At 40.1% G+C, this 12,543-nt stretch overlaps 1 protein-coding gene across 4 annotated transcripts; it reads right to left on the bottom strand.

Annotated features, from left to right (window-relative positions):
* Window positions 1-454: 454 nt before the first annotated feature.
* LOC115573819 (heterogeneous nuclear ribonucleoprotein Q-like) lies at window positions 455-12,202 on the bottom strand. Of its 4 annotated transcripts, none has more exons than XM_030404821.1 (11): window positions 12,045-12,202; window positions 11,213-11,372; window positions 9,301-9,419; window positions 8,934-9,155; window positions 8,441-8,617; window positions 8,103-8,238; window positions 7,320-7,525; window positions 6,678-6,827; window positions 6,409-6,530; window positions 5,751-6,289; window positions 455-4,201 (listed from the first exon to the last, which is right to left on the bottom strand). In XM_030404821.1, exons 1-11 carry the CDS (start codon window positions 12,045-12,047, stop codon window positions 4,173-4,175), a joined length of 1,863 nt encoding a protein of 620 aa, XP_030260681.1. In that variant the 5' UTR covers window positions 12,048-12,202; the 3' UTR covers window positions 455-4,172. The 4 variants fall into 4 exon arrangements, with proteins under 4 accessions (XP_030260681.1, XP_030260682.1, XP_030260683.1 ...); XM_030404822.1 differs by having other exon boundaries at window positions 455-4,198; XM_030404823.1 differs by lacking the exon at window positions 455-4,201 and adding an exon at window positions 5,088-5,617.
* Between the last annotated feature and the right edge of the window lie 341 nt (window positions 12,203-12,543).

The following is a 12,543-nucleotide window of genomic DNA, read 5'->3' as shown; positions in this document are numbered from 1 at the left end:
CCTGTTACTTAATGCACCAAACGTGTCTTTTACTGAACGCACATGGCAACCCTGAATCCCACCAACGTCACTTCCGTTTGGCCGATCCATGTTTTTTTTATGAATTCGTAGCGCGTCAGTGGTGACTTATTGCTGTGAAATGTTTACCCAGTGACCTGTTTACCATTTTAAAATAATTTCAGTTTTTATTATTCTTATAAATATTCATATCTTAGATTTGTGGAAAATGATGTGCACGTTTCTCCTTCAGTTTAGAGGGTTTCTTCATCCCAGTTCCAAGATTTCTATTTTTAATGTATTTGTAAATGTTGAGGAAATCCATTACATTTATAAAACATAAGGATGGTTTAAGACCTAAAACTAAACTGAAACTGCGAGAAACAAATATGTTTGATCCAAACTACACAGATTTATAATCCATGAAACTGGCTATTAATAAAAAACACAACCCGGATCAAAGTCAATAACTTTATTAGAAAAATAGGTTTAACTCACCTCACTGTACAGTATAAAACAATTCATTTGCAAGAATGCAAACACACTTGTTAGCAAAAAAACAAAACAAAACAAAAAAAAACAAAATCATAAAACCATTCCAATCAAAATTGGAGATCCAACAGAGTCAATACTAGTACAAAAAAAAAAAAAGTCATCAGGCTTTTTCACAAACCCGGTAAATAGAGAAAGAACAAGCTGCACAATCCTTTTCTGACCTGTAAGAACTCTAAATCTGAGTTAGATTCAAGACACTGCATTTCATGTCAAATGTCACAAAAAGGCAAAAAGATTTATTTCTACGCACTAATGATGTTTAAAAAGAGCTTAAAGGAGAAATCCAACCTTAATCACTTACAACATTAAAAACCATGCATGTCTGTTACTTTGTGAAGTACGTTTAAAAATGTTTTATTCTGTGATTTCCTGGAATTCCTATGTTTTTCTATAACACAGCCAAGGCCATGTCCTGTACTAAAAACTGGATTATTATGTGAATCTAACTCTAGGATAGTCCCAGACAAATGCACTATTCCCTCCTGTACGTTTCATAAAAAGCACAGTGAGCAGCTGTTGAGGGACCTACTGAACCGTTTTTAAAATCAAACTAATTGTGTTTAAAATCGATATCTTCAGTAGGAACCAACGGATATGAAGCTGAGAACCACAGACAGGAAGTCAAAGTATAAGTAAAGTCCTGTCCCTTCTGGTGGATCACAAGGGGATCTTACTTTAGAAAAAAAAAAAAAAACGATGTCAATTTCAAAGATGATCAGTTTGAGATATTTCAGATGTTTCAGAAAGTATCAGAAAGACTGCAGTCAACAGATGGTGATGGTGTCTATTTGAAATGTATATTTCTAATTTGTCTACTTGCTGCAATTTTCAACTTTAAAAACAGAATTTTTCTGTACCGAAGTGGTGGCCATGTTGATGTTGGTGATATACGTTGGGCTAGACGATGTAGCTCACTGAGCCTTTTCACACAAAAGTAAATGGTGTTTTACCATCTTCACGACAAACTGCAACTTTGTCGACATTCTAACGATCATTTAAATTGACAGGATTCATGTCAAAACTGTATGTCTCTCCGTATTCACTACTGAACAAACCATTCTAAAATAAGGTCCCGTGGGGCACACCAGAAGGGGTGAGACTCCGTTTCTGTATTTGGTGACAGACTACCACATTGTTGGTTTTGGTCTTTTCACAAAATTCGTTGACAATGACAATACAGAACATATCCAAACTGATCTTTCACATTGCATATAGACCGTTTAATATTCAAGGTTAACTTTTTCAGAAACGGAAAACTCACTAGGAAACATACGCTCCCGAATGTTTTGGAAGTCTGTATTAACTTGTGTAGAAGTATCTGTAACAGTACTCTGTATGTGTATAATTACACACCCCTAACAACTAAAAGTGTACAAAAATAAGATTCACCGCCAACGCCAGTTATTTTCCCTTACATCAGGATGGATTTGCTCCTTTAAATTCTTAACATTTTGACTTCCAGTATGTGTACACCGATAGTGAGAAAACATGAATTAACACCAGTTTATCCAACAATTTGTCACAAAAAAGTACATGGCATGATAATCAGTCTATAATGACATACAATGTGAATAATCATGCTTTTGCAATGAAAACGCTTCCTATGCCAGTTTGATTCTTAAACTTTTCAGGAGCTGGAAATGTATGTACTTTCTTCCAGTCCTGCGTAGAGAACCTAAATAAAAAGGCAGCTTCACTGGATGTCAGTGGTCATTCATCTCGATGTTTGTGCAAAGCAAATAGCCTGAAACATCACAAACATCCTTACAATGAAGGGTGCAAACAAAACAAAAAAAAAAATAAGACACTTTTCCCATCATGGAAGACAAAGGATTACTGGTTTCCAGGTACTTAAAGTATAAGTTCACCCAAATATTCAGTCATTGTCTCCTCCCCAGGCAGATGGAGATTCAGGTAAAGTTTTGTAGTCCACAAAACATTTCTGGAGCTTCACAGCAAAACAGCGTGGCAGCATTCTTTTAAACAGCTGAGGTAGCTTGTGACCAGTTTTAATATATAGTGGCTACATACAGCTCGTCCAGCATAATCAAAGTCTCCAGAAGCTCTGATTTCCCAAACTGATTTCAAAAGATATTAATTTCTCCACCAAGGTGGTTATGTCGTTACATATTTGTTGGTTGGTTTTTCTGAAGGATTACGCAAAAACTACTAAACCAATTCGATGAAACTTCGATGGAGGATGGGTCTTAGCCCTGAATAGGCCCCATTAACTTTTGGTGCAGATTCAGATAAAGGGAACAATACAGGAATTTTAACTCTCTGTCTTTAACACAGTGAGAGAGGGTGTTTTCTGACCTTTTTAAAGAATTTCTCAGGGAATATGCATGGATCTTATGGAAAAAAAGATCTTGTGGATCTTGTGGCTGCTACAATTTGACGTGGATCTCTTGAGCTTAAATTATAATTAAGCCATTATGGGTGGTTAGATGTTTAGAATGATACACAGCCATCAAGTTTTTAAGTGCCAAAAAAACAAGATCTTCACTGCAGCTGCCGAGCCAGTCTGAAGTTGGTGCATGAGGTCGACGGCACGTTCAGGGTGTTAAAAACATCTCTTCAAATCAATTTTGGTACTCTAGGGTTTTGGATGCTTGGATTACACCAGACGAGCTGTACGGAGTCATTTAACGTTTTCCAGCTGAAGTTAGACTTTGACATCTGCAGTAGTGCGAACTTGTTTTAAAGTCAGCCCTACTGCAGATGTTTAGAAGAATGCTGCGACACTGCTTTGTGGACTACGAAACTTAACAGTGGTGAGTAGATAACAACTGACTTCAATTTTGTATGAACAGTTCCTTTAAGATTTTACAAAAAAAAAAAAAATACACAACAGTTATAAAACAATTTGTCTGTAAACTACATCATCACTCAGTTCATGTTTCAAGACAGCAAAGCTTGTTCAGGCTCACTTCAGGAGGACCAGCTAACAGGCCTACAGCAGCTGTAGCCTACATCAAGTCTCAGCAGAGAACTAAAATTCATTAAGTGCTGTTTGTTGTTGCCTGTGCATATCTGAGGAGTAGTCAGGGCTGGGGATAGTGTTTCAGGGGAGAGGGGGAGGTGGGCGAACCCTGCCTCAGTACAAAAGGGGCAGAGCAGGCGAGTCCTCGAAACTGAGGTAGTTAACGGACCCTTGGTGGCTTCGGTTCTTAGAGAACCATTTTCCTGGAATGCCCGCCCTTCAACACCAGGTGATCACACCTCAACACTCTGATGATCGTAGAATATCACAACTAGTCCATCATAAAGATGTAGTTTAAGAGCTCAAAGAAACAAACAAAAAAAAAAATAGCATCAAGTTCCACTAAACCACTCCAAACGAAAAAAGTGCAAAGACTTTTCCAGAAGGACGTCCATCATGAACTCCAACTCAGCAAGTCTCAAATGGCATATTTGGGGCTTAAAAACTTAACAGTCAACTGTTTAAGCTTTAACATTTGCTCTTCTGATTATCTTCAAACGTGGCAGTTTCAGGAGATCTGCTCCTTAAAAAAGGCTGGAATGCCATTGGACCACTGAGTCAGATGACCTTACCATTCCATCCACTGGCAGCCTGCAGTGTGTACCGCCATACACTGGTCAGTCTTCATAGCGACACATCAGGACCGGCCTCGACCCCTTTTCCCTGCTAGTCAGGTAACAAAAGGAAGCAATTAGAGAATGGAAATCAGGATCATGTTACATCTACACACACATCTACTGTTTTGTGTCCCTCACACTCACACAATCAGTACAACTGTAGAGAGAATTGTGTGATATACATGAATCTGCACACATTAGAAGACAAAGCATTCTCACACACAAGCACGCCCTCGGACATGCACATGTCAATGCCTTAAAGGAGGACGACAAGCAGAGGATCGGCCTGGTTTGGATGTTTAAAACTTAAAACAGTTTGAGGCGCGGCAGGTGAGACGTGGACAAGCTCGGACAGGCAGAGGGGGAGGGAGGAGGGGTGGGGTTAACAGCAGCCATTAGATCTATTAAGCAAACTGAACAAAAAAAACACTACAAGCGAGTCATGCATGGCAATTATCTCCCACAGTAGCACAACATCAAACCTCCAGATAAACATGCAAGATTAGTATCCAGGCCTTCAACAGCTAGGTAGATCCTTCTGGGACAAGGAAAAGCTTTATTTTGTAATTAAGAAATCAAATTGTGCTTTTATTCCCCCCGCTGGTAACAAAAGGGACTTGTATGACAGACTTGTAGGGGGTGGGGCTGAGTCTTGATGCTGCATTGACAGTGAATTTAGGACACCAATTTGTGAAACATTTATGTTTTTGGACATGAGAGGAACTCATAAGGATGGAGTATGTCACTACATATACAGAGCACTTGAGAGATGCCGACTATAGAAGTAGGTGATTTGGAATTTGATGGCATGCAAGGTGACACTGTAGCATGTGGCCAACATTGGCAAACCTTTAATCCATTTGCTTCCACAAGGAGCCTTAAATTTGAAGGCAATTTGAAGAGAGAATTTGCCGAAACATGAATTTGCAACACAATTTGAAGTTTTGTACACGTGTGCGTGTATGTTTATTAAAGCAGACAAACAGCAAAGAATACAAGCCAAAATGTAAAGCCAAAAAATAGGACTACGATGGTCCTTTTTTTTCTTTCTTTTCAATAACAAGACACGCATTACTTTGTGACAATACAAATTGTATTTTCATTTGTTTTAAATACAAGTTTAGGAGACATATGCTTTGTTGCCGTTAGCTACTTAAAACATGGAAACCATAATTTCTAAAAACATACATAAAGCTATAGCCAAATAGACAGCTCGAGCACATATTTGCATCTAAAAATTTTTTCAAACTTTGTTATGGAAAATCTTTTAACGACCATCTTAAAAAAAAACAAAAAAGGAAAAAAAGAAAACCAGTTCGCCAGAAACAGGTGGGTGTGTGACTACTGTTTGAGTCCAAGCTGATTATTAAAATATGTACAAAAAGATATCTTGCCAGATGTCACCAATTTTGAGGAAAAAAACGCAGGCAACCGTATGGGATTGAGGGCCAATCAGATCAAGTCTCTAAATAAAAAGACAAAAACAAAAACAATAAACACGTATTTTGTTATCAAAGCCCTACTGGTTTACTTCCACTGTTGCCCAAAAGAATCCTGATAAAATTCCTGGTTGTCGGATTTGTAACCGGAATAGTTACCAGAATGATCACCACCTTGGAGCGGTTGCTGAGCAATGGGTTGAGAGCCCCAGTTCTGATTATTGGTCTGGCGACGCTTGGAATCTGGCTGGTTGTACCCATCAGCTTTGCGCTTTCCTCCTACATTTCCACCGCGGCCACCCCGAGCACCACGTACCCCTCCTCGCCCTCTTGGCTGCACGCCTCCTCTTGCTCCCCGCCCGCCACGGCCTGGTCCTAGTCCACCACGCTGGGAGAAGTTGGCTCTGCCCCTGGGTGCCCCGGCGCCACCACGTCCTCTGGCTGGAGAGGCCCCTCCTCTGGCGCCCCTGTTGCCACCCCGCCCTCGTCCCGGGGCCTGGAAGTCATCATAGCCATAGTACGGGTCATCGTAGCCTCCACGGTAGTTGTGATAGTCATAGCCATAGTAGTCATAGTAGTCCTCATAGCCATAGTAGTCAGGGGGGTATGAATAACCACCCCGGTTGCCACCTCTGCCCCGGCCTCTGGCAGGAGGTGGCATGTGGGGAGGTGGAGGATAGTAGTAATAATCGTCATACCTGGTGAATACAGATAGAGACAAAATGATGACCAGTTTCAGAGGATGGGATTTGATTTTGGCTTATAATTAGAACCAGCAATACTTTCCAATGAAAAAATCTGCTGAGTTGTTGCTTACATTTGTGTTTTGGCTGCTTGTCTCTGGGCTTTGCGCTCTTTCCTTTTCTGATCTGGTGGTTTGGCAAAGACAATCTCAATAGGCTCTCCCTCCAGCTCCTTCCCATTCATTTCTTCCAATGCCTGACAAAGCACAGAGACACCATTAACATTTCTGCAAATATCAACAATTTCCTATTTAGAGCAAAGAAGCCACAGTGACAAGTCAATAAAAATGGCCCAGAAAGAGACTGACGGAATTAATGTCTCAATGAGGAAAAAATGAAATACCTTCACTGCACCATCCCTCTCTTCAAAGTGAATGAAAGCATAGTCTTTCAGCTTCTTTACTCGTTCCAGTTTACCAAACTGACTAAAAGACGTCTCAAGAATTTCCTCTGTAACACCGTTGGCAAGGTTTCGAACAAATAAAACCTTCACCTGCAGAACAAACACAGAAAAATATTAGTGCTACAAATTGATTTTCGATTGATTGAGTTGCAAATCGTTTTCATGCTCAGAAGCCCACAAAGCCTGTAATTTTCATTATTAGATATGAAAACTTGTCATTTACATTGTTTTCAACTAAGTGCCAAGTGACATTGTAAGACTATGAAAAAGTATGTCTTCTTAATTATGAATTAGCAAATGTTTGAATAATCTATTAATTGGTTTGAGTGATTTAAAAAAATAAAGGTCTGAACTGTTTTCAGCTTGTTAAATGAATATTTGTGTAGTTTCCTTCCTCCTCTGACAATTAAATTAGTGTCTTTGGGTTGCGAACATTTAAGGACGTCATCTTTGGCTTTAGGAAACACTGATTACATCTTTCAGATTTTTAAACGACGAAAAACAACTAATTGAGAAAGCAATCAATAGATTAATAAACAATGAAACATTCATTATTTGCAGCCCAAGAGTATTAAAGCTCACCTTTGCCATGACCTCTGGGTCTGGATCTTCAATAGGATCAGCCCACTCCACTGTCACAACGTTGCCCCAAACCTTCACCTTGCCACTCATTAGCCGACGGCGAGCCTGAGCAGCTGTTTTGTGGTCTTCATACTCCAGGAAGCAGAAGCCTCTGTTCTTCTTTTTGTCATCGGGTTGATGGTACAGTATGACATCACTGAGGCCCTCTGTAAGTACACAGAAATAACATTTTATGACATTATGCCATTAACTCTTAGTGCTTTGGATCAGAATTAGAAGGACACCTTTTTAACTAAGTTTTAAGACATCAAAAATGCACAGTGGCATTCAGATCAAACGCAGAGTGAATCGTTTGCATTTTAATCATTTCAAGTCAATAACAACGAAGGCAAATAGCTTATTCAACTCTAGCAAGGTTTTCGCATTGGCCCTGTGTTACAAATGCTTGTCAGAATTGATATTCCAACTGACATCATGATGATAACACATTAATGTCTGGACATTCATGAACAGCAATGGAGTAGAGTAGAAAAAAAATATCACTAATCTTGGAGGTTTGTGGACAATGAGCTGGCATGAAAAGTGTGCAAGGAACCGCCGGAAATCAGACATGCGTCTCAGCACAGCATAGCCCTGGCCCATAGACCCAACAAACCATTAACCTGGGCTTTAATAGGGTGCCATTATGATGTTGTTATTTCAGTGAGTTCTCTTCGCATTTGACCTGAACAGCCTCTTACATTAACACAATCTGTAGAAACACGTAATTAAGATATTTTTTACCTGTGACTTTCCCAAACTCTTCAACAATCTGCTCCTTTGTTTTACTCTTGGGAATGGAGCCAACAAATAGCCTGTTGTTGGCTACAGATATACACACTCCGATGTGTTTGCCGGGGCGAATCTCATGATTATTGCACTACACAAAAGGAAAAAAACATGTCAAATATATATTGTGTAACAACAAATGCTGTTTGTTCAAAAATTGCCTAATGAGCTGGGGGGATTATTCGGCTATGTTCCGTTAATTAACTAATTTCTGGTTGACAATGTTGCTCAAAGCTTCTAAGTTATTGTATGCAGGAATTTTTTGCAGAATAGAAACAACTGTCCTGGCTTACCAGCTTAACCGCCTCCTGGGCTGCCTCTTTAGTGCAGAACGTGACGAAGGCATAGCCCCTGTTCAGGCCACTCAGTGGGTCCATCATTAGTCTGAGGTCCCAAATAGGCCCCGCCTTCTCAAAGAGAGGAACCAGCTCATCTTCAAACAAGTCACGGGGAATCTTCCCAACAAATATCTAGGAGAAATAAAAATGAAAAAAAAATAAATAAATAAAATGAAAAAAAAAAAAAAAAAAAAACAAACACAAAAAACTTTGGTTTATATTCAAAATGTTTGTGTTTAAATCACAGTGGACGGTCTGTCAAAACTGTTAAATATGTAGAATTTTTGAAAAGTATCAAAACTATCAATGAAACCAATTACTCTAATACTATTAGACTTCAGGGATTAATAAGACCAGATGAAACTGTCTAATATTTGCAGGACAGGTTCAGTTTCCATTCCTGACTGACAGCAGTGATTCACTCTTTCCACAACAAGACAAAGTGTACCTCTGTTCCAACATTGGGTTGGGCACCTGAATACACCGACTCAGGTGGGGGCCCGCCATACTTTCGCTGGCCTGTTGTTACGTCAAGTGTGTAGTTGGTTCTGTCCAGAAGTTCTTTGATTTTAGCCTCATCTGGTCCTTTAGTGGAATCTGAAACTTTAGTTCCTTGTTTCTCTCTCTGTCTGTAAGTCTTCATTACTCCACACAGAAAGGCACTTTTGTTCTGGAAAACAGAGAAAGAGTGAAAATATTGATATTCTACTCAATAGCAGCATAAAAAGTATAATCTTTGTTAGAGTTAGTACACAACATGGTTTTCCTAAACATTTGAACAAACAGCCCTTTGTTGTTCAGATGATTAAACTTACTTGCACGTGTGACAGATCACTCTCTTTGAACTGGACCAGCACTTGCAGGGCTCCCTCCTCATTGAATTCTTTCAAAGCTTCAATAGCCCTTTCGTCTAGGTCACTATGTGCTACTAGGCCTGATGAACACAGGGTGTAAAAAATAAAGGACAAGATCATAACAGGTTAGCGCTGAGAAACAGAAGACATCTGACTCATGCAGCTGTGAGGTTATTTGTACAATAGATGCTTAACAATAATCAATCTACACCAGAAGGAATTCAAATTACAGCTGGGGGCAGGAGAGCCCTGAGCATGACTAAGTTTCTTTTCTATGTAGGCTAATGTTTTACAGTCCAGGACAGGGCTAAGTTTTCTTACTACTAACAACTGATGCTGTCCGAAACAACAACAACAACAACAACAAAGGGCAATGTCAGTCACAAATTAAACACATATGCTATTGAACTGTATTTCAAGACCTCTAGATTCTGTACAAGACTGTTTTCTGTTAACAGTCATTCGAACCGTGCTCTGGAAAACATCCTTATGGTCCATTCTGCTCCTGTTCAAAGAGAACAATTCACCTGCTGCAGTCCGGCAGCTGCTCTATTGTTTCTGTGTGTGCCACAGTACCAGCTGGCTTTAATCTACCTTCTTCCAAAACTTTAAGCCTACGCCCATTCAATCCACTTTCGATACTTTAGCTGCATGACAAAACTCAGTAAGAGCTGATGCAGCTTACTGATGTGCAGCAAACACAGTACATGTATGTGTGATTGTAGACAAATTGGGAAATTGTATCAATATCTGTAAGAAGATGCACAGTAACAAAAAAAAAAACTATGTGAAAACTACCTTCCCCATCTGTCATCCAGCGGCTTGCATAATTAGTTTAACAACCTTCAACGCAGCCCTCGAATACAGTTGTTAGCTCATTATATACAGAGGAGTTAACAAGAAGATGCTGTTTGTCAGGTCACTATCATTTAAATCAATCAATATCAAAAAGGGCAAGATTTCTTACTATTCATGATTCTCTTAAAAAGACAAAAAACTAATGGCTAATCTGCCAATCAATATTTTGACATATCTCTCCTGCCTGCTGCAGCTCCCAGCACACTGGTTTCTACCACAGCTGTAAATCTTTCATAACAGGTCAGAAATGTGTAGTTTTTTTTAAAACAGCTGCAATTCATTTTTTCACAATAAATGCTCAGAGATCATTTCTCTGTATATGGTGGGGTTCTACTGTGGAAAAAATCTAATTATAATGTACATTTGTCTAACTTTGTGTCAAAATACCTCATTACACTTCAGAGCCAAACACCCAGAAAAATGCATTTCAGTGAGATGAACTTCCACAAGAAAGGCCTTGTAATTAATGTCTGTCTAGTTATTTTTGAAATGCATATCTTTCCTGTGTATTTCCAGCTGAAAATTCATACACATCTGGTCCTCTGGTGTGTGTTCTTGGCAGCAGGATGGTGTATATGCTACTTACTTATAATAATATACAGTGCCTTTGTGGTAATGAAGGAGCATGCAAGCCAGCACAACTGTGTGGCTCACTGCTATAGTTTTTGGACAACAGTGGAGCTGTGTGGCTCAGACGAACAAGATGCATCATGCTTTCGTCAGTGTTCTACTTTTAGTCAGATACATGAAAGTGAACTCAATTCATAGCCTTTTCTAGTCTGTTCCATGCAGTTGCAAAAGTACACAACTGGCTGCATGTATCCCCTAAAGTAAACAAAAAGTAGACTTATGGCACTGACCCTGCACCATACCAAATAAAACTAGATCATCATCCTCAATTATTCCATCTCTCTGGCAGAGACTAGCGTTTCAACAGTGCAGTGATGCCTTACGTATGTATGAACATATTTCTGTCAAGCAGGTTGCACAACAGATAATAGCAATAACTTCTTACCTGCTACGTAAAGTTCATCTAGCTTCTCAGCAACATTCTGAGGTAAACCGGCTTCCAGTAAAGCTGGGAAGTGTTCTGAACGGGTCACCTCTGCAGTAGTGTCCATTGGTTCCTCCGTACCATTCCCGTTCACATGATCTGTGGCCATGTCTCCAGACATCTGTGTGGATGAGATTGTTGCAGAATTACGTCCACTGTGGTCACAGTGGGAACTGGAAAAGCAGATTAAGTGAGCGGTTTGGCGCCATCGTTCAAGACTGAGCACAACAGTCAGGCTGTAACGTTAATGTTCTCTGAGCGGCTTCTGTGATGACAAGTTACGAAACTGAAACGATACTTGAATCGCGCGTTTGCCCAACCCTGACGTCAGATACACATCGACACACGCGAAGACAGGTCAAACCACCGTATCACCACTGAATGTAATGAAATATCAACCTCCGACTAAATGCAGCTCGTTTCCAAACATCCACCACGCCTCTATGAGCTAGTGGGAGCTAACGCCGCTGGCTGGTGCACAAAACAGGCCGCAGTCTTCGCCGCGTGTGGAGGAATAAACTGAATGACAGTGAGGTTAAACGCACTCCTCACAACTAAATCATGTCGGGAAGTATTTTTCCTAGAAATAAGATTCACATTTGGCATGATATCGCATCTGTTTGATCGGCCGTCAATCAAACCGGGCCATTTTTCAAAATGCCGGCTAGCCATGTAAACGAGCTGCTCTGTAGCCGACACTAACCGGTCGTGCAACGAATACATCAGTGTGCACAGAGCGCCGAACCACACAACATATTTCCGGGGCAAATTGGTCAGTTCGGTGCGTACATACCATGCGAATCTAAACTTGGGTGCACGATGCTGATCCGCCGTGGTAAATGTTCTTCAAATAAAGGAAAATGTTCTGGCCGGTGCTATTCAGGATGGTTTCTTTACTCCCGGTGAAACAAAATGGCGGCTACGTAACGTCGCGAGCTCTCCTTCTCGGCTGCATGTAAGGGGTTTCTTAAACGGCTCCTCACGGGCTGCTCAGTTTACATACATCCGGTCTGCAGTGTCCAATGTTCTATTAAATGTATACGCTGACCAAATCTGCAGTATTTATCTGTGGCATTGTTCAAATGAGACTTTCACATGATAACAAAGCTATCTCTCTCTCTCTCTCTCTCTCTCTCTCTCTCTCTCTATATATATATATATATATATATATATATATATATTATAGCATATGACACACACAACATATATGTGTGTGTGTGTGTGTGTTTGTGTGTCATATATGTCATCGTGGTTTGGCCTAATTTTGCTGCATTCTATTTCATAGTCTTCAG

This window comes from Sparus aurata, chromosome 22, assembly GCF_900880675.1.
Source record: "Sparus aurata chromosome 22, fSpaAur1.1, whole genome shotgun sequence".
Taxonomy (NCBI): Eukaryota; Metazoa; Chordata; class Actinopteri; order Spariformes; family Sparidae; genus Sparus; species Sparus aurata.
The sequence above is the reverse complement of the archived record's forward strand: the minus strand, read 5'-3'. Positions and strand labels throughout refer to the sequence as shown.

Bases quoted from the DNA above. Each gene is read 5' to 3' on its own strand.
- LOC115573819 (XM_030404820.1), bottom strand. The intron at 8,618-8,933 runs GTACACTTTGTC...TATTTCTCCTAG, and splicing joins AACCCAATGTTGGAACAGAG to ATATTTGTTGGGAAGATTCC. The intron at 6,290-6,408 runs GTAAGCAACAAC...TGTATTCACCAG, and splicing joins CAAGCAGCCAAAACACAAAT to GTATGACGATTATTACTACT.